The 22,747-nt window shown below is 41.0% G+C and overlaps 1 protein-coding gene across 1 annotated transcript in view; it reads left to right on the forward strand.

The window, feature by feature from the left end:
• The window catches only part of MYO9A (myosin IXA), a 424,596-nt gene that overhangs the window by 238,280 nt on the left and 163,569 nt on the right, over positions 1–22,747 (forward strand). Inside the window, exons 15-16 of the mRNA XM_081084933.1 lie at positions 231–350; positions 17,498–17,573. Coding sequence (XP_080941059.1) covers positions 231–350; positions 17,498–17,573 — 196 coding nt within the window. The remainder of the gene's footprint in view (positions 1–230; positions 351–17,497; positions 17,574–22,747) is intronic.

Below are 22,747 nucleotides of genomic sequence, written 5' to 3' on the forward strand. Positions count from 1 at the left end.
TGAAAAGAATATTTTGGTTACTAAAAAGGACCTTTAGTTTTTACTGTTATTGTTGTGTAATTTCGTCAAATTAATTGGAAAAATCATTCACCTTTAACTCATATCATTTGATATATTTTTTATATCCTCTAAGATAGTTGGCAGCATTGTCCTTGATTCTCAAGTGGTTTGGGCTTATATAATGTCTTTTTCTTTTTCCATTTTTTTTTGTTTTTCTTTTGCTTCCTAAGGGCATGATGATACAGCGCCATGTGCAATTTTGAAAAGTATGGATAGTTTTAGCTTTCTCCAACACCCAGTCCATCAGAGGAGCTTAGAGATTCTGCAGAGGTGCAAGGAAGAGAAGTACAGTAAGGCTAAAAATCCTGATAAACTATATCATCATATATGCATTTGGAAATGGAAACCAGGAGCATTCTATACCAGGGTGGGGCATAAATTATATAGGCAATATGAACTCCAGAATCCTTTGACCAGTCGGTCTCAGGATATTTTTAATGAAACTTTAGTTTTTTCTCTTAAAAATGTCGATATACCTGTTCTTTTAATTTGAATGTCTGTTTGCCTGTGATCCTTGAGTTTTTAATTACATTTTGTTACAGACTCTGAATTGATTTTTCTTTTTGGCTCTAAAGTAGCTGAGAGCTGGGTAAAAATGAAAAGTGATTTTCTTTCCTGCTGATTTTTTTTGAAGCTTTATTGAAATCTAATTGAGGTAAAACAAACTGCATGCAAAAGCATAAAGTTTGGTAAGTTTTTACATATATATGTACCTGTGAAATCATCATTAACCACAAGATGATTAATATATCCAACACTACTACAATTTTTCCCTTGCAAATTCCTGCTGATTTTTATGTTTGCTTATAGTTGAATTTCAACATCAGCAGTGTTGCTTTAGTGTATCATTGGTAAATTGCTTAGTTTGATTGCAGTCTACCTATCAGACTTTCTTATGTCTGGTTTAGAGCAAAGCTACCACATTAATGTTTTGGCTTAAGGAAGAATAACAGAATCATAGTGGATGTTCTTTTTTCTTTTAATAACTTGGTGTAAAATGATGCTCTTGGTCTCCATTTCCTCCTTTTATATTTGTTATACTCCTTCTGCATAAAAATGGGTTCTTTTGCCTGTTGTGGGATTAGAGTTATTTGGCTAACTGAAATAATGAGAATAAAAAAATACTACAGAATACTTGATGCTTAACTCAGAAATTTGCATATAACGGATCTAAACTACTTATATTTTCTGTTGTAAGCTTTTTACAGTACACTATAGATACACTTTGCTAATTTCCCAGTTTTGTGATTGAAATTCCATGAAATTTTAGTATCCAATTATCAGTGAATGAAATTCCTAAAAGCAAATGTTATGTTTTTTTTTCTTTCTTTATTGATTTCAGAGAGGAAAGGAGAGGGAGAGAGAGATAGAAACATCAATGATAAAAGAGAATCATTGGTAGGCTGCCCCCTGCATGCCCCACACGGGGGATTGAGCCCACAACCTGGTACGTACCCTAACCGGTATCTAACCGTAACCTCCTGGTTCATAGGTCGATGCTCAACCAGTGAGCCATGCCGGCCAGGCTATGAGTTTTTTTCTTTAGTTCTTCTTATTCTGTCTTGATATAAGAAAACATGTAATGTATTTTGAAAAACATTATTCAAAATGTTTTCTCATTTTAAAAAGAACAGAGGTAAGTATTTCATGAAAAAAAGACATTTTTAAATGTTATTGTTAATTATTGCTATTATTTCTAAAAGGTATACAGTTCCTTATTCCATTTATCCACCTTTCTTTTTAAAATACTTTAATCTATGGGACATTGTTTAAAACAACCTATAGATCTTTGCTGGGTAGCTTAAATTAATTGTTTTTAAGTTGTAAATAGTTGCAAGTGGTTTATTTCTTTTGTTGATTTTCATGTCTCTCAGCCTGACATTCTTAGGCTTAATTGTATTCTAGCTTGGTATATATAGGCCCGGAATAGGAAAAAATAATTTCAGCACAGGCTATAAGGAAATTGTACATTTACCTGTGTTCACATGCAAATTTATTTCTACATTTGTGGAAGTTGGACTTTTTTCATTATTTTAGGTAGTTTATTCCTTTTTCCATTGTAGTACTACCAATAATTAAAATTTTGTAATATATAAAATTATAAACTCATTTTTGGGAGATTGTTTTAAAAACAAAAATCAGGGGACTACTAGCTTTAGGTGATGGTAAATTGGTGAGGTGAATGAACCCTATCTCAGGTAAAAATGATAAAGCCCTAAAAAAAATTCAGAATAACTATTTGAAAGAACTGGAAAAAGATTCCAAAGACTAGAAGACCAAAAAAGACCAAAAAGAAGCAGAAACTTGAGGAGAATCATTCTTTAAGTAGCGGGTAAGAATTGTAAATGTGTGCCTTTTTGCACAAAGTACTTCCCAACTCCCATCTAGCTATCTACACTAATAAAAGACAAAGATGCTAATTGACTCTACCTTTGTTATGCCCTAAGCCATGCCCTCCAGCCAATCAGAGTGACTGTATGCAAATTAACCCAACCAAGATGGCGGCCAGCAGCCATGGAGCTGGAGCAAGCAGGAGGCTTGGTTACCCGGGCAATGGAGGAAGCCAAGCTTCCCGCCCTCCCTGAGACAGCTGTGGCCTCCACTCACGGCAACAAAGTTTCAATTATAGAAGACAAATAAATCCCAGATACCTGCTTCCAGCCAGCCTCCACTGGGAGGTTGGATGGCGGAGGGCCGTGGCCAGCCTGCAAACAGCCATCAGCCCCTCACCCCGGATGACCACACCCTCATGGAGTGAGGGTCCCTACTGGGGGTCTTAGCCAGCCTGAAAACAGCCCTCAGGCCCTCTCCAGGATAGCTAAGCACCCCAGCAGGACCCCCCACCCTGAAGGGGCTGTGGCCAGCCTGAAAACAGTCATCAGCCCCTCACCCAGACTGGCCAGGCACCCAGGGGGAACCCCACACTGAAGGTGCTATGGCCAGCCTGCAAACAACCATCAGCCCCTCACCCAGGCGGGTCAGGCACTCCTATATAATAAAAGGGTAATATGCAAATTGACCTTAACAGCAGAACGACTGGGAGTGACTGGTCACTATGACATACACTGACCCCCAGGGGGCAGACACTCAATGTAAGAGCGTCTGGTGGTCAGTATGCTCCCACAGGGGGAGCTCTGCTCAGACACAAGCCAGGCTGATGGCTGTCAGTACAGCAGTGGTGGTGGGAACCTCTCCCACCTCCTCAGCAGCGCTAAAGATGTCCGACTGCAGCTTAGGCCTGCTACCTGGTGGCAAGTGGACATCCCCCGAGGGCTCCCGGACTGCCAGAGGGATGTCTGACTGCCAGCTTAGGCCCAATACCCCGGGGAGCGGGCCTAAGCCAGAGGTGGTCATCCCTTGAGGGGTCCCATACTGCGAGAGGGCACAGGCCGGGCTGAGGGACCCCCCTGAGTGCACAAATTTTTGTGCACTGGGCCTCTAGTCCTATCTAATAATAGACAAACATGGTAATTAACTATACCTCTGACACGCTTCCCATTGGCTAATCAGCAGGATATGCAAATTAACTGCCAACCAAGATGGCGGTTGGCAGCCAGTCAGCTGAATTGAACAGGCTTGCTTGCTCCAGTGATGGAGGAAGCCAAGGTTCCCTGGCTGCTGCTGCCAGCCTCTGAGCTGCAGTCTAAGAAACAATGTTGCAATTATAGAAGCTAAACAAACCCCAGAAACCTGCTTTCAGCCAGCCAGGCCTCAGAGCTGGAGATGCAACAGTGTTTCAATTATAGAAGGTAAATAAATCCCAGATACCTGCTTTCAGCAGCCGAGGTCTCAGAGCTGGAGCTGAGCCTCAGAGCTAAAGCTGGCTCTCAGCTCCAATGACAGCTATAGAAGGTAAATAAATCCCAGAATAAAAAGAAAAAAAGGAGAGGTTGGGAGCTTCAGTCACCCACCAGCCTGAAAATGGGCCTCAGCCCCTCACCCAGGCTGGCCAGGCACCCCAGTGGGGACCCCCACCCTGAAGGGGGTGTGACCAGCTGCAAACAGCCATCATCCCCTCATCCAGGCTGGCCAGGCACCCAAGCGGGACCCTCACCTTGATCCAGGACACCATTCAGGGCAAACCAGCCGGCCCCCACCCGTGCACCAGGCCTCTATCCTATATAGTTAAAGGGTAATATGCAAACTGACCCTAACAGCAAAAGGACTGGGAATAACTGGTCACTATGACACACATTGACCACCAGGGGGCAGACGCTCAATACAGAATTTGTGCACTGGGCCTCTAGTCTAATCTAATAAAAGAGAAACATGCAAATTGACCACAGCCCCGCTACTCCCCAAGCCACGCCCACCAGCCAATCAGAGCGACTATATGCAAATTAACACAACCAAGATGGCGGCCGGCAGCCACAGAGCTGGAGCAAGCAGGGGGCTCGGTTGCCCCTGGCGATGGTGGAAGCCAAACTTCCCGCCTGTCCTGGCTGGCTGTGGCCTCCACTCAAGGCAACAAAGTTTCAATTATAGAAGCTAAATAAATTCCAGATACCTGCTTCCACTGGGAACTTTGCTGGCTGGGGGGCTTGGCCAGCCTGCTAACAGCCATCAGCCCCTCATCCAGGATGGCCACACCCTCATGGGGTGAAGGTCCCCACTGGGGGCTTGGTCAGCCTGCGAACAGCCATCAGCCCCTCACCCAGACTGGCCAGGCACCCCAGCAGGACCCCCCGCCCCCCAGATGGGGTGTGGCCAGCCTGAAAATAACCCTCAGCCCCTCACCCAGGCTGGCCAAGCACTCCAGCAGGGACCCCCACCCTGAAGGGGTGTGGCCAGTCTGAAAACGCCCCTAAGCCACTCACCCAGGCTGGCCAGCCACCTCAGCGGTACCCCCACCCTGATCCGGGACACCCTTCAGGGCAAACCAGCCGGCCCCCACCCATGCACCAGGCCTCTATCCTATATAATGAAAGGGTAATGTGCAAACTGACCCTAACAGCAGAACAATTGGGAATGACTGGTCACTATGACACATACTGACCACCAGGGTGCAGACGCTCAATGCTGGAGCTTCCCCCTGGTTGTCAGTGTGCTTCCACAGGGGGAGCTCTGCTCAGTCCCAAGCCAGGCTGATGGCTGCCAGTACAGTGGTGGTGGTGGGAGCCCCTCCCGCCTCCTCAGCAGCACTAAGGATGTCTGACTGCAGCTTAGGCTTGCTCTCTTCTGGCAAGTGGACATCCCCCAAGGGCTCCCGGGCTGCCAGAGGGATGTCTGACTGCCAGCTTAGGCCCAATCCCCCAGGGAGTGTGCCAAAGCCAGCAGGTGGTCATCCCCTGAGAGGTCCCAGTCTACGAGAGGGCACAGACCAGGCTGAGGGACCCTCCTGAGTGTACAAATTTTTGTGCACCGGGCCTCTAGTATATATATAAAGGCTTAAATGACCTTTACGACCAAAAAACCGGAACTACTGGTAGACCAGTCACTATGACGCACACTCACCACCAGGGGGCAGACGCTCAGTGCAGGAGCTGCCACAGTGCATTCCCACAGCCAACCTCCCCTGGTCCCTCCCCCTGTCCCTCACCCCATCCAGCAAATATAGAATTCAGAAATAATAAATGTATAAAACAAATGACTATACGTATTTTCTTAATTTCTTTAAAAAAGATATATGACTATTTAAGGTAAAAATTATTTCATTGTTCTGGTGGTTTAAAATGTGTCTACAAATTCTTTGGTACACCTCCCTTCAAAAGGTTTGTGCTGTACTTAGTGACTCGCTTCTAACAAATGGAATGTGGAAGAAGTGACTTTGTGACCTTCAAGATTAAGGCATAAAAGGTATTGTGGCTCTTCCTCCTCCTTTTTATTTCTGGTGCTCCCACCTTCCCTCTGCAGTGACTAATCCTCTGAGATTTAGCAGGGAGGAAATTAGAGGTTTGGGTATAAATTGGGGTTCTTGGGAGTATGAGATGAGACCCCACTTCTTTAAAGGTCAGGAGCTCTGAAAAGAATAAGGCATAAGATGGCAGGAGGAAAAGAAAAAGGATAGAATAGAACTTCATTTCAATTTGAACCCTTACTTTTGACCTTCAGTCTCAGGACAATGGAAATGGTGATGTGTATGAAAAAGATGAAGGATCAATAGTCAGAAAAGGGCTGTGTGTGGGCTTGATGCTCCTAACGACTCTCACCTTGCTGACTGTGGCTGCCTTAATGTCTGGGACCTCAGGCTTTCGTTTAGTGTGGTTACACAAATGATAGAAATTTAAAGTATGTTGTTTAACCAAAATGGACAGTTAACAATAGAAAGTTATCTGAGAAATTCTTATATATTTGGTAAATAAACAACATCCTATATAATAAGAGGATAATATGCAAATTGACCCTAACTGCGGAATGACCAGAATTACCGCTCAACCAGTCACTATAAGGCGCACTGACCACCTCTTGGTCTCTTTCCCCTGCCGGCAGGCTCCCATCACCTGATGGCGAATGGGGAACCGGGAGTGTGTGATGGGGGATGTAGGAGGTACCAGGCCAAGGCCCCCGCACACAGAGGTTGACCTGCAGCGGGGTTGGGGCCGGGGAATGGCTGACATCTTGGTCCCTCCTCCGTGCAGCAGGCTTCGATTAACTGATGGTAAACGGGAACCCAGGGGTGGGTGGCAGCGGGGAACAGGGCTAGCTGCGGGCAGTTGGGGAAGTGGCCCTGATCGCAGGACAGGCCTAGGGACCATATCCATGCACTAATTTCATGCGCTGGGCCTTTAGTGTATAAATAACTCATGAGTTAAAAAAAAATTCATAAGGGAAACATGAAAATCTTTTGATCTGAATAATGGAAACACACATTGCATCATGTGATATGCAACTAAAGAAGTGCTTAGAAGAAAATTTCTAGTTTTAAATATTTAGGAGAAATAAGATAAAAATATCATTAATGATGTAAGAAGCTAAAGCTACAACAAGAAGAGCAGATTAGACTCAAAACAAGTGGAAGGAAGTGAAAAAAGTTAAGAGCTAAAATCTGTGAATAGAAAGCAGCCAACAGTGGAAACCAAAAGCTGGTGTGTTTTTTTTTAAAAGAACAATGAAATTGATAAAGTTCAAGTCCAGCACTGTCCAATAGCACTTTCTGTGAAGATGGGAATGTTCTCCAACTATGTTGTCCACAACTGTAGCTATTAGCTTGCATCTGGCTGTTAAGTACCTGAAATTTTAAAAAATTTAAAAACTGAAGCTTTAATCAATTTAAATTTGAATGGCCACATATGGCTAGTGGCTGCTGAATTGCACAGTGCTGTTCTTGCCATTCTGATCAAGAAACATGAGCAAAGAGCAAAGAGTATTACCTTGATTTAAAGAATAGACACAGTTGCATATGGTACAGATCAAAAGGTTGAGGAGCAGTGGAATTGTGAACATTTATGGCAATAAATTCAACCTTTATGAAATGGACAAATTCATTCAGTATCAACAAGTCATCTAAATGGACCCAAGGAAAAATAGAAAATCTTATTAGTCCAATATCTGTTAACGATATTGGATTCATAAGTAAAATTTTCACACAAAAACACAAAAGAGTTCAAACCCAGGTAGCTTCCATCGTGAATTTTGTTTAAGAAACGTCTAAGAAAAGAATAATATCAGTTCTCAACTCTTTCAGAAAACAGAAGGAACACTATAAAAATCATATCATGAGGCCAAGTATTATTACTCAAATACCAAAATCAGACAAAAATATTATAGGAACTAATCTATAAACCAACATACCTCGCAATGATAGTTGTAAAAATCCTGAATAAGAGCACATTGAATTCAGGAATATGTAGAAAATAATATATGAAGACTAAGTGGACTTATTCCTGGAATGAAAGTTTGGGGTTTGATAATAAAAAATCAATATAACTCAACATATTAACCATCTTTAAAAAATGCTTATCTTAGTAGATGTATAAAAAGAGTTTGTCATAATTCTATACCCAGTCCTACTATAAAACTTAGCAGCCTAGGAATAGAAGACAACTTGTTGTTGTTGTTAATCCTCACCTGAGGATATTTTTCCATTGATTTTTTTAGAAAGAGTGGAAGGGAGAAAGGGAGGGGGAGATGCAGACGGGGAGGGAGAGGAGAGGAGAGGAGAGGGGAGGGGAGGGGAGGGGAGGGGAGGGGAGAGGAGAGGAGAGGAGAGGAGAGGAGAGGAGAGGAGAGGAGAGGAGAGGAGAGGAGAGGAGAGGAGAGGGAGAGAAACGTTGATGTGAGAGAGACACAACGATTGGTTGCCTCCTGCACGCACCCCGGCCTTGGGCTGGTGATTGAACCCATGACCCTTTGGTGTGCAGGCTGACACTCTAACCACTGTGCAACACCAACCAGGGTAACTTTTTTATTATCCTCACCTGAGGATATGTTTTGATTTGATAGAGAGACACAGACAGAGAGACATTGTTTGCCTCCTGATTGGAGATCAAACTCGCAAACTTTAGGTTCACGGGAGGATGATCAACTAACTGAGCTACCCAGCTAGGGCAGCTTTTTCAACTTTACACATGAAAATTCTATAGCAGACTTTATACTTAATGGAGAAAGATGGAATGCTTCTCCCTGACATTTAGAACAAGACAAAGATGTTTGCTTTTACCACTAAACAATGTACTAAAGCAACGGTTATCAACCTGTGGGTCGCGACCCCTTTGGCAGTCGAAAGACCCTTTCACAGAGGTTGCCTAAGACCATCCTGCATATCAGATATTTACATTACGATTCATAACAGTAGCAACATTACAGTTATGAAGTAGCTACGAAAATAATTTTATGGTTGGGTCACAACATGAGGAACTGTATTTAAAGGGCCAAAAGGTTGAGAACCACTGCTAAAGGTAACAAAAAGAAATAAAAGGTACATAGATTTAAAAGGAAGATGTAGACAGCATGACATCTGTATAGAAAGTACTAAGGGGTTTAAAAAATGCTCTTTGATCTAAAAAGTGAATTTAACAGTCAAAGGATACCAGGTAAATATGTGAAATTAAAATGTAGTATACTAACCATGAATACTTGGAAAGTGAAATTTGTAAATTCCATTTATACATCTATGGCTGCCAGCCTCCTAGATAGGGCCAGTTATACCCATCTTCTGATATTTATAACTTTGTGTAATCTCCCACATTTTACTTGTGTTAGTCTGTGTGACCTATAGTACATGGCAGAAGTGATAGTATGTTGCTTCTGAAATCCTATCTAATAAAAGAGAAACATGGTAATTAGCTGTACCTCCGCTACCCTTCCCATTGGCTAATCACAGCGATATGCAAATTAACTGCCAGCCAAGATGGCGGCTGGCAGCCAAGCAACTTGAAGCTAACATGAGGCTTGCTTGCTTGCTTCAGTTACAGAGGAAACCAACGTTCCCGGCCTGCCTTGCCGGCCTCTGAGCTTGCAGTTTGAAACATTGTTACAAATATAGAAGCTAAACAAAACCTCAGAAACCTGCTTTCAGCCAGCTGGGATCTCAGAGCTGGAGTTGATACAGTGTTTCGATTATAGAACCCAAACAAACCAGAAACCTGCTTTCAGCAGCAGAGGCCTCAGAGCTGGAGCCAGAGCTAAAGTTGGCCCAGAATAAAAAAGAAAAAAGAAAAAAAGGAGCAGTTGGGAGCTTCAGTCACCCGCCAGCCTGAAAACAGTCCTCAGCCCCTCACCCAGACTGGCCAGGCACCCCAGTGGGGACCCACACCCTGAAGGGTGTGTGACCAGCTGCAAACAGCCATCATCACCTCACCTAGGCTGGCCAGGCTCCCCAGTGGGGACCCCCACCCTGATCCAGGACACCCTTCAGGGCAAACCAGCCAGCCCCCACCCGTGCACCAGGCCTCTATCCTATATAGTAAAAGGGTTATAGGCCTTCCAGCACTGGGATCAGCGGAGCCACGAGGCCTCCCGGAATGGGATCAGCGTGACAGGGGCCAGTGCCCAAACCCCCTGATCGCCCTGCGGCTCTGTGTGTGACAGGGGGTGGGTCACAGCCTCCCTATCCGCCCTGCTTTGTTTGTGACAGGGGAAGGCGCCCCAACCCCCTGATCAGCCCTGCTCTGTGCCTGATGGGGGGTCTCCCCAACCCCCTGATTGCCCTGCGGCGCTGTGTGTGACAGGGTGCGGCGCCCCAACCCCCTGATCGGCCCTGCTCTGTGGATGATAGAGGGCAGTGTCCCAATTCCTCTCCCACCCCCCCACGGGCCCTGCTCTGTGTGTGATGGGATAGAGCCATAACCTCCCCATCGGCCCTGCCCTGAGTGTGACAGAGTATGGCGCCCCAACACTCTGATCCGCCCTGCTCTGTGTGTGACAGGGGGTGGTACCCCAACTCCCCTATCGGCCCTACTCTGTGAGTGACAGGCAGGAGATCCTCAACCCCCTGATCGGCCCTGCTCTGTGCCTGACAGGGTACGGAGCCCCAACCCCCCTGATGGGCCTTGCTCTGTGCGTGACAGGGGGCAGCGCCCCAACCCCCTGATTGGCCCTGCTCTGTGCGTGACCGGGTGGCGCCGCAACCTCCCCATCGACCCTGCCTTGAGTGTGACAGGGGCGGTGCCCCAACCCCCGAATATGCCCTGCCCTGATCGTGACTGAGGATGGCATCACAACTTCCCGATCCACCCTGCTCTGTGCATGACGGGGCGGCGCCCCAACTCCCCAATCAGCCCTGCTCTGAGCCCAACCAGGGGCTGTCCCTAGAGATTGGGTCTGCCCTCTGCCACCCGGGAGTAGGCCTAAGCCAGCAGGTTGTTATCTCCTGAGGGGTCCCAGACTGCGAGAGGGCACAGGTCGGGCTGAGGGACCCCCCTTCCCCCCGAGTGCACAAATTTTTGTGCACCGGGCATCTAGTTAACTTATAAAGGACTACAATTTCCATCTTAGGTAATTTCTTCCTAGCTCTCTGTTCATTGTCCCTAAGAAGATCAAATTGCCATTTATGAGTAGCCCTATTAGAAATCCCACTGAAGCCTCTAGTTAGGAGGCACTGAGGCTTGCCACCAACTACATGAGTGACCTTAGAAGCAGTTCTTTTTTTTTTTAATTAAATCTTTATTCTTCAGATTATTACAGTTGTTCCTCTTTTCCCCCCCATAGCTCCCCTCCACCCGGTTCCGACCCCACCCTCTGCCCTTACCCCCACCACCCACTGTTCTCATCCATAGGTGTACAATTTTTGTCCAGTCTCTTCCCACACCCCCCGCCCCCCGAGGATAATCAGTCCACTCCCTTTCTATGCCCCTGATTCTATTATATTCACCGGTTTATTATGTTCATCAGATTATTTATTCACTTGATTTTTAGATTCACTTGTTGATAGATGTGTATTTGTTGTTCGTAATTTGTATCTTTACCTTTTTCTTCTTCTTCTTCTTCTTCTTCTTCTTCTTAAAGGATACCTTTCAGCATTTCATATAATACTGGTTTAGTGGTGATGAACCCCTTTAGCTTTTTCTTATCTGTGAAGCTTGTTATCTGACCTTCAATTCTGAATGATAGCTTTGCTAGGTAAAGTAAACTAGGTTGTAGGTTCTTGGTATTCATCACTTTGAATATTTCTTGCCACTCCCTTCTGGCCTGCAAAGTTTCTGTTGAGAAATCAGCTGACAGTCGTATGGGTACTCCCTTGTAGGTAACTGATTGTTTTTCTCTTGCTGCTTTTAAGATTCTCTCTTTGTCTTTTGCTCTTGGCATTTTAATTATGATGTGTCTTGGTGTGGTCCTCTTTGGATTCCTTTTGTTTGGGGTTCTCTGCACTTCCTGGACTTGTAAGTCTATTTCTTTCACCAGGTAGGGGAAGTTTTCTGTCATTATTTCTTCAAATAGGTTTTCAGTATCTTGCTGTCTCTCTTCTTCTGGCACCCCTATAATTCGGATGTTGGTGTACTTGAAGTTGTCCCAGAGGCTCCTTACACTATCTTCATATTTTTGGATTCTTTTTTCTTTTTGTTTTTCTGGTTGGGTGATTTTTGCTTCTTTGTATTTCAAATCTTTGACTTGATTCTTGGGATCCTCTAGTCTGCTGTTGGAACTCTGCATAATATCCTTTATTCCAGTCAGTGTTTGCTTAATTTCTAGTTGGTCCTTTTTCATAACCTCGAGGGTCTCACTAGATTGCTTGAAGGTCTCACTAAATTTATCGGCGGTTTCTAGAAAATTATTGAAGAACCTTAAAAGTGTGGTTTTGAACTCTATACCCAGTAGTTTGCTTTCCTCCATTTCTGTAAAATTTCAAAATGGATTTTCAAAACATCTAGTTGACTAATTATAAAATTCTTAAAAAATGAAAATGAAAGGCTGGACAAATACATACCAGGCAGAGATGAATAGTAGCCATAAATAAATATAGTAATCTGAACAAATCTTTATAGTAGAACTTACGAAAAGATTTCATGGAGAAAGAAGTTGAACTAGCTCACTAGAAAGTTTTGAGTTCTGATAAAGAAATTGGTAAATGTGTGTAAATCTAAAGAAACAATCTATAAAACTTAGTAGTAATATCTAATTTAGTTGATTAATGGGAAAAAAACAAGGTGAAAATAAGTACTGGGTAGCATCATCTGTTACAGGGATGATTTGACTAGAATCAAAGCATTACAAAGTTCTTGTACTCTTTAGGAAAAGAAAAGAATTTAGATTTGAATTCATGAATATGTTAAAAATTCATAATCAAAATGCGAGTGTATATAACTTTATAAAATGAGAAAAAGAAATCAATATAAATACAGTGGAAATCTGGATAAAACTGTATAGTAATTAGGGTAAATACAAAGCATAAAATAAAAAGGCAGAAAAAATCCAGATATATCAGTAACGCCAATAAATTATTTTTTTATAATGTATATTTTAAATCCTCACCTGAAGTTATGTTTGTATTGATTTTAGAGAGGGAAACATCGATCTTTTTCCTCCTGCATGCACCCCTGACGGAATCAAAGCTGAAGCTTTTTGGTGTATGGGAAATGGCTCCAACCAACTGAGCCACCTGGCCAGGGCAATACCAATAAATTAAAATGAACTAAACATTTAAAAAACAGATTATTCAGTTATAAAAAATAAAATAATATTTAGTTATAAGGTAAGAGACAAACCTAAAACATGTACATAAAATGATTAAAAATAAAATATTGGAATAAAATTGTATCAGAAAATTTATTCTTGCTCTCTTGTACATTTTCCCAGCTCCTTTAGACAACTTTTTTAAGATATATTTTTTATTGATTTCAGAGAGGAAGGGAGTGAGATAGAGAGATTGAAACCCCACTGATGAGAGAGAATCATTGATTGGCTGCCTCCTGCATGCCTCCTACTGTGGGGGATCAAGCCTGCAACCTGGGCAAGTGCCCTTGGCTGGAATTGAACCTCGGACCTTTTAGTCCACAGGCCAATGCTCTATCCACTGAGCCAAACCAACTAGGGCTAGACAACTTTTGTTAAGATTCCTGTAATAATAATAAAAAAGATTTCTATTACTAAGTAAATAGGTTTGCCTTTTCTAAAAATTTTACAGAAATGGAATCATACAGTGTGTATTCTTTGGTGTTCTGAAGTTATGCTACATAATGCTATACATATTCATCTGGGTTGTTGTATATCTCAGTAATTTGTTGCTGACTTATTCCATTGTGTGGAATATGTGTGTATACACACACACACACACACACACACACACACACACATACATACAGTTGTATATACAATGTTGTGTTTATCATTCATTTCATGGTGGATACGAGGGTTGTGTACTGTTTTGAGCTATTGTGAGGGATCCAGCTATTCAAACATTCTCGTTGTGTCATTTGTATACATATATTTTCATTCCTAGGAATGAAACTTATCAGTGGAGTTACTGTGTCATAACATGACATGTATTTAACATCATTAGGAACTATCAAACTTTTGGCACTTTAAGGATGTTGTTTCATTTTTTTCATACATTATTTGTGCTTATAAACTCTGATATCACCCTACTGTTATTCTTTCACATCTAATGCTCCTTTTTTTTTACACTGGTGATTTTCTATTTATCTTTTGAATTTTAGCAATTTGACTATGGTGTCCCTAAATTATTATATTTATCCTGTTTGGGATTTTCTTCACCTTTTGGACTTGTGCTTCATTGTTTTTAATCAAATTTAGGAAATTTTTGGCCAATATTAAAATTTTTTTTTCTGCTACAATTTTTCTTTTTCTTCTGAGATACCAATTTAGATGATCTTAGAATATTTGACATTATGACACATATTCCTCATACTCTGTTCATTATTTTCTATTTTTGTTCTTTTCTTCAGATTGGATAATTTTTATTTATCTGATTTCAAGTTCAATATGCTGTTTCAAGTCTTCTCTTAAACCCATGAAATGATTTTTCATTTCACAAAATTTCAGTTTTTAGTTCCAGAATATTCATTTGGTTCTTTTTTAGTTTCCATTTCTTCCTGGAGACTTACTATCTGTTAACTCAATAAGATAATCTTCTAATTTAAGTCATTGAATGTTATGATAGCTATTTAAAGTACTTTTATGATGATTCCAACATGTGATCAATTTTGGGATTGGATGCTATTGGGATGGGATCCGAGTGTGGTGCACTGGGCTTCATTTCCTAATCTGAGTGATCAGTTGTAAGTGTTCAGTATACTATTCTGTCTTTTTAATGTTTAAAATATTTAATAATTGATATTACATAATTACACAGAGGAAAATAAGGGAGTTATGCATAAAAGAACCACCCTAAAAGAAACACCCTATTTTATTTGCAGGAAAAATACTCCCAAGAAAAAGTTCCCTGTGAGCAGTTAACAGAATAGAAGAATTTAAGAACATGAAGCCAATAAAGCAATAGCACATATTTGAGGATATAAAATATCAGTATGATAATGAAAATAGGTATTGAGCTACTGAAACAAGCAGAGTTATAAAGCAACATCTGTATGAGCTCAATAATTAGAGGAAAGAGTTGAAAATCGAATTACTAATATTGAGGAAAGGCTTGAGATAATTGTTTTAATATGCAGAAGAAAAGAATGGATATAGAGGATAGACAATGATAATCTGTTATAGGGAAATTAGTGTCCATGACTTAGGAACTGAAGAAATGAAATTATTTTTCATTGAATTGTCTTAGCACCTTTATCAAAATTAAGTTGATCATAAATGTAAAGTTTTATTTCTGTACTCTCAATTTCTTTCCATTGATATATTTGTTTATTGTTATGCTGGTACCATGTCTCAGTTACTGTTTCTTTGTTCTAAGTTTTGAATTCAAGGAGTGTGAGTCCTCCAACCATGTTCCTCATTTTCAATGTTGTTTTGGCTATTCTGGGTCTCTTGCATATACATATTAATTATAGGATCAGTGTATTTATTTCCGTAAAAAAAAGGCAGTTGGAATTTTAATAGAGATTGCATAGATCTGTAGATCCATTTGGGAAGCATTGCCGTCTTAACATTATTAAGTTCTCTAGTCCATGAGCATGGATGGCATTCCATTTAATTAGATTAAATTTCTTTTAATGACGTTTGTCATTTTCATTATAGATAGTTTATACTTTTTTGTTAAATTTATTTCTTTTATGTTGATGTTATTAATGGAATTTCTTAATATCGGTTTCTGATTGTTTATTGTTGTATAGAAATACAATTTTTAATATTGATCTTATATCTTATTATTTTACTGACCTCATTTATTCCAATTTTTTTTTGTGGGTTAATTAGGATTTTCTGCATAAAAGACTGTTATCTTGAATACAGATACTTTCACTTCTTCTTATATGTCTTACCTATAGTAAATGTCTTTGTGTGGATAGGTTATAAAAATTGGTAGCCATATGCTTATAGAGTTTCAATGTTTATTGAATGATTTGAAGATAAAACTTAAGAATATTGATAATCCTTAAGAAAGCAATTTGTCATCTTTGATTCTTAGTGTTTTTATATGTAAGATTAATTGATATTTAAAATCTATAGTTGAAACAGCATTTGACACTGTCCTGCACTAGAGATTGAGAGGTATAGAGGATCTATCTAATACATAGTCACAAACCCAAACAGCCAATCAAAATGAGGAGACAAAGAAACAACCCTCAATGAAAGAACAAGCGAATGCTCCAGAAGAAGAGATAAATGAAGCAGAGATAAGAAATTTATCTGAAACAGAGTTCAGAGTAATGATGGTAAAGTTGCTCAACAGCATGAGAAAAGATATAGTAACTATTAAAAAAGAACAGTCAGAAATAAAGAATGACATAACACAAATAAAGAACACATTGGAAGGAATGCAGAGCAGATTAGGGGAAGATGATGATAAAATCAGTAATTTAGAAGACACGGTTGAAAAAACAATCAGAGAACCGAAAAGTAAAAACAATTAGAAAACAGGAGGACAGCTTAAGAGAGCTGTGGGACAATGTGAAACGTAATAATATTAGAATAGTAGGTGTGCCAGAAGAGGCAGAAAGGGAGAAAGGAATAGAGAATGTGTTTGAATAAGTAATGGCAAAAAACTTCCTTAACCTGGTGAAGGAAAAGTCACACAAGTTCAGGAGGCACAGAGAACCCCAAGCAAGAAGAACCCAACCAGGCCCATGCCCAGACACGTCATAATTAAAATGCCAAAAATCAGAGACAAAGAACCTTAAAGGCAGCAATAGACAAGCAAACTGTTATCTACAAAGGAGCTCCCATAAGGCTGACACCTGATTTCTCATCAGAAACTCTACAGGCCAGAAGGGAGTGGCATGAAGTACTCAAGGTAATGGAAAACAAGGATCTAAGACCAAGATTACTATATCCAGCAAGGCTATCATTCAAAATAGATAGCCAAATAAAGAGCTTCCCAGACAAAAAAAAAAAAAAAAAGGCTAAAGGAGTACATCACCACCAAGTCAGCATTACAAGAAATGGTAAAGGGACTGCTGTAATAAGAAGAAGAAAGAGAGAAAACTAGACATACAGAATTAAAATGGCAATAAATAAGTACCTATCAATAATAACCCTAAATGTAAATGGATTAAATGCTCCAATCAAAAGGCCTAGGGTAGCAGAATGAATACAAAAACATGAACCAACTATATGCTGTTTACTAGAGACCCACCTCAGAACAAGACACACACAAGATGAGAGTGAAGGGATGGAAAAAAATTTTCCATGCAAATGGAAAAGAAAAAAAGCTGGAGTAGCAATAGTCATATCCGACAAAATACACTAAAATCTATAGTTAATGTTAGCAATATACTTATTGCTGAAAAAATTGGGTTCACTGTTGGTTAAGTCAGATTTGTAAGTAACAGTCATGGGACTTGTTTCATATTATTATTTAGCTATTTCTTACATGTTTAGAAATATTTACTATCAAAGTACATTCATTTCATTTTTCCTTGGAAATATTACTTCATGTTTAGTTTTTCTTAGCACTGATTTGAAAATTTTTGCTTTTTATATGTAGGTGTAACCCGGAAAAATCCTCGGACACCTCTTTCTGACCTCCAGGGCATAAATACTTTAAATGAAAAAAACCAACAGTAAGTATGTTTGGCTTTTGTTTTCAAGGAAGTATAGAAAAAATAACTAGAATTCTTATACTTTTGTGGCTTTAAAAATACAAAGAAAATCAGGCCTAGTTTGCTTTATATTTTTTAACTCTTTTATAAATGATGTAGTTTGTTACTAAGGTTAGAGTTAACAAAATTGCCTCTGGTAAAATGGTTGTACAATTAAAAACAAGTTTTCCCAGAATAATTTAAAATAACCACTTACGTTTTTATTTCTGAGTCCCTTCTTGCATTTTATGTCTTTTGCAAATTTTAAGGGTTATTCTGTTGCTCTCTGTGGAGAAATCTTATTGGTAAGTAATAATTGAGTATGGTTTATATCAAACCATTGAATACCTTTTGTTGCTCAGTGTGATAATCAGAGCTTACTTTTTAACCATTTTTAATGAAGAATTCTTGAGTAAATTTTGAAAATAACAAGTATAATTTTCATAGTTTGTAAATAAAGTTACTTTGTTCTTTATACATGCTGTTTTCAAAAGATTGTACTTTATATCAGCACATTGTTCTATCATCTGTTTTCTCTAAAATATGTGTATTTAGTGTATATCTAGAGCAGGGGTGGGCACACTTTTTGACTCGAGGGCCACAATGGGTTCTTAAACTGTACCGGAGGGCCGGAACAAAAGCATGGATGGAATGTTTGTGTGAACTAATATAAATTCAAAGTAAACATCATTACATAAAAGGGTACGGTCTTTTTTTTCAATGGTTATATTCATTTCAAACGGGCCGGATCCGGCCCGCGGGCCGTAGTTTGCCTACGGCTGATCTAGAGTCTGCTTTCTACATTTTAAACATCATCAAGTAAATTGAGCTTCGTGGTAATAAGGATGTAGTTATGAAATGGTATCTTATTGTAGTTATAATTTTCATTTTCTTGCTTATTAATGATGCTGAATATATTTTTGTATAAAATGCCTGTTCTTCCCTAGCCGGTTTGGCTCAGTGGATTGAGTGTAGGCCTGTGGACTGAAGGGTCCCAGGTTCGATTTCAGCCAGGGCACATGCCTGGGTTGCAGGCTTGATCCTCAGTAGGGCGCTTGCAGGAGGCAGCCAATCAATGATTCTCTCTTATCATTGATGTTTCTGTCTCTCTCTCTCTCTTCCTTCCTTCCTCTCTAAAATCAATAAAGAAATATATTTATATATGTGTGTGTGTGTGTGTGTGTGTGTGTGTGTGTATCCTATCTAAGAAAAGAGAAACATGGTAATTAGCTGTACCTGCGCTACCCTTCCCATTGGCTAATCAGGGCGATATGCAAATTAACTGCCAGCCAAGATGGCGGCCGGCAGCCAGGCAGCTTGAAGCGAACATGAGGCTTGCTTGCTTCAGAGACGGAGGAAACCAATATTCCCTGCCTGCCTTGCCGGACTCTGAGCTTGCAGTTTGAAACATTGTTACAAATATAGAAGCTAAAAAGAACCCGGAAACCTGCTTTCAGCCAGCTGGGATCTCAGAGCTGGAGTTGATACAGTGTTTTGATTATAGAACCCAAACAAACCAGATACCTGCTTTCAGCAGCAGAGGCCTCAGAGCTAGAGCCAGAGCTAAAGCTGGCCCAGAATAAAAAAGAAAAAAAGAAAGGAGCAGTTGGGAGCTTCAGTCACCAGCCAGCCTGAAAACAGCCCTCAGCCCTCACCCAGACTGGCCAGGCACCCCAGTGGGGACCCCCACCCTGATCCAGGACACCCTTCAGGGCAAACCAGCTGGCCCCCACCCATGCACCAGGCCTCTATCCTATACAGTAAAAGGGTAATATGCCTCCCAGCACCGGGATCAGTGGAGCCGCGAGGACTCCCGGCACCGGGATCAGCGTGACGGGGCAGCCCAAACCCCCTGATCGCCCTGCGGCTCTGTGTGTGACAGGGGGCAGGGCCACAACCTCCCTATCGGCCCTGCTCTGTTCGTGACAGGGGAAGGTGCCCCAACCCCCTGATCAGCCCTGCTCTGTGCCTGATAGGGGGGAGCTCCTCAACCCCCTGATCACCCTGCGGCTCTGTGTGTGACAGGGTGTGGCGCCCCAAACCTCCCCCCCAACGGGCCCTGCTCTGTGTGTGACAGGGTAGAGCCATAACCTCCCCATCGGCCCTGCCCTGAGTGTGAGAGTGGCAGCGCCCAAACCCCCTGATCGGCCCTGCTCTGTGGGTGATAGAGGGCGGCGCCCCCCCCCCCCCTTCCACCCACAGGCCCTGCTCTGTGTGTGACGGGGTAGAGCCATAACTTCCCCATTAGCCCTGCCCTGAGTGTGACAGTGGCGGCGCCCCAACCCCCTGATCGGCCCTGCTCTGTGGGTGATAGAGGGTGGCGTCCCAACCCCCTGATCGACCCTGCTCTGTGCATGACAGGGGGCGGCGCCCCAACTCCCCAATTGGCCCTGCTCTGAGCCCGACCAGGGGCTGCACCTAGGGATTGGGCCTGCCCTCTGCCACCCGGGGAGCAGGCCTAAGCCAGCAGGTCGTTATCCCCGGGGGGTCCCAGACTGCGAGAGGGCACAGGCCGGGCTGAGGGACCCCCCCTCCCCCCGAGTGCACAAATTTTTGTGCACCGGGCCTCTAGTGTGTATGTATGTATGTGTGTATATATATATATATCCTGTTCTTTGTTTGCACATATTCTTAAAAAGTTCTTAAAACAAATCTTATGTACTGATGCCACTTAAGTAACATGTTACAAATATATTCTCCCAATTTGTAGCATAGCTGTTTACTTTTGTTGTTGTTGCTGTTAATCCTCACTGGAGCATATATTTTTTCCATTGATTTGTTAGATTGGGTGGAAGAGGGGGGCGGGGGAGAGGGAAACAGAGAGAGATAGAGATACATAGATAGAGCTGTCCTGTCATTAAAATTAAGGTATAACGCTATGATCACTTTTCCTGTTTTGCCTTACTATATATTTTAATGTATATTGTCACTTCCCTGCTCAATAACGTTTTTATAACTCTTTGTTGTTTCTTAAAAGAAGTCTAGATTCACTCGTCTCAAATGCTAGAGCTGTTACAGCCCGAGTATCCAATATCAACTCTACCTTCAATGCCAACAAATTGAATGATTTACTATCTTTATAGTTATGCATCTTGTTTTCTTAACAGTAATACTTGACTAATGATGAGATTCACCACTATATTTTCATGTTAAGTTTCACCCAAGAACAAATTAGATCTTTAATCTGTTGACCTGTGTACCTTCAATTCAGTCTATTGAGAGTACAGGTGTACATTGTGGGGTTGGTTCCAGACCATCGCAATAAAGCAAATATTGCAATGGAATGAGTCACATGAATTTTTTGATCTCCCAGTGCGTATAAAAGTTATATTTACACTGTACTTAGTCTATTAAGTGTGCAGTTGTCGTATGTCTGAAAAAGCAATGTACATGTCTTAATTTAAAATTACTTTATTGCTAAAACATTCTAACCATCATCTGTGCCTTCAGCAAGTCATAGTATTTTTTGCTGATGGAGGGACTTACCATTAATTTGTAATAAATGCAATATCTGCAAAGTGCAGTAAATCAAAGTGCAATAAAATGAGGTGAGCCTGTATTCTAACCCTGGTCATTAGAGATCTCTGAGTTAACGAACCTGTTTTGTTGATTTGGATTAAAAAAAGAGCCCAGCTGGTGTCGCTCAGTGGCTGAGTGTCAACTTATGACTTATGAACCAGGAAGTCCTGGTTCGATTCCCGGTCAGGGCACATGTCTGGGTTGTGGGTTCAATTCCTAGTGTGGGTCATGCAGGAGGCAGCTGATCAATGAGTCTCTCTCATCATTGATGTTTCTATCTCTCTTTCCCTTTCCCTTCCTCTCTGAAATCATTAAAAATATACTTATCCTTGCCTGGTTTGGCTCCGTGGATAGAGCATCGGCCTGTCTACTGAAGGATCCCAGGTTCGATTCCGGTCAAAGGCACATGCCCGGGTTGCAGGCTCAATCCCTAGAAGGAGGCAGCCAATCAATGATTCTCTCTCATCATTGATGTTTCTAATTCTTTCTCCCTCTCTGAAATCAATAAAAATATGTTTTAAAAATATATATGTTTTAAAAAATAAAAGGTTACAGTGACTTACCCCATTTCCCAAAGCAATTTAATGCTCATAACTCTCTTAATTCCTAGCTTTTTTTTCTTTATACTTCAAATTTTGGATACCTGGAGTGACCTATATGGACTTCTGTTTTTTATATATTAGTTGGGATAGTCTAATACAGTGGTTCCCAACCTTCTGGCCCTTTAAATACAGTTCCTCATGTTGTGACCCAACCATAAAATTATTTTCGTTGCTACTTCATAACTGTAATGTTGCTACTGTTATGAATCATAATGTAAATATCTGATATGCAGGATGGTCTTAGGCGACCCCTGTGAAAGGGTCTTTCGACTGCCAAAGTATTCACAACCGACAAGTTGAGAACCGCTGGTCTAATACTTAAGACTGATTGAGTTGGTCTGGACTCAAGCAATTAACTGAATTTAGGCACTCATGGAATGATAAGTTAATTTTGTAAATATATGTATATAAATTTATATGAGACCCTTCTTCAGAGGAAATTATATTACATCAGCTTGATTCTTTTCTATTGTATACAATAAAGAAAGACATATGTGGCATTGAAGTAATGTTATCAGGAAAAGGTCAGCTAGTGTTCTTAACAAGAGGATTCTTCCAGATTGTATTTATTATATTGGTGAATTTATTTTATACATATTTTAGAGAAAATAGGTGAAAAGAGGGAGAAGACAGGGTATTAGATACCTAGAAAATAAGATCAACTATGAAATCATTAGCTATGTCTATTGATTGGGGTCTTTTGGATCTTTTCTATGTAATTCTTCTAATAAGTGACTCTTAAATGATAAAAGCGTGGACTGTCCAATTTGGTGGTGATCTAGGACTTAGAATTGATATAGTCTGTAAAAAACCAATGAAATGTAAATAGTAAAACAGTTTTTAGTTAGTGCAAATATTCCTCAATAGAGAGATAAAACTTCCATTAATGTTGAAAGGGCAATTGTTATTTTTGGTAAGAGAGTATAAACTGAAAACAAATGTATTTATATCAAACTATGATTTGTGAAAAAGTACAGAGCCTTTGATTACATATCATAAAGCAAAGATTGTAAATATTTTAGGGCCACTGCTATA

Source organism: Myotis nattereri (genome assembly GCF_964212035.1).
Source record: "Myotis nattereri genome assembly, chromosome: 1".
Taxonomy (NCBI): Eukaryota; Metazoa; Chordata; class Mammalia; order Chiroptera; family Vespertilionidae; genus Myotis; species Myotis nattereri.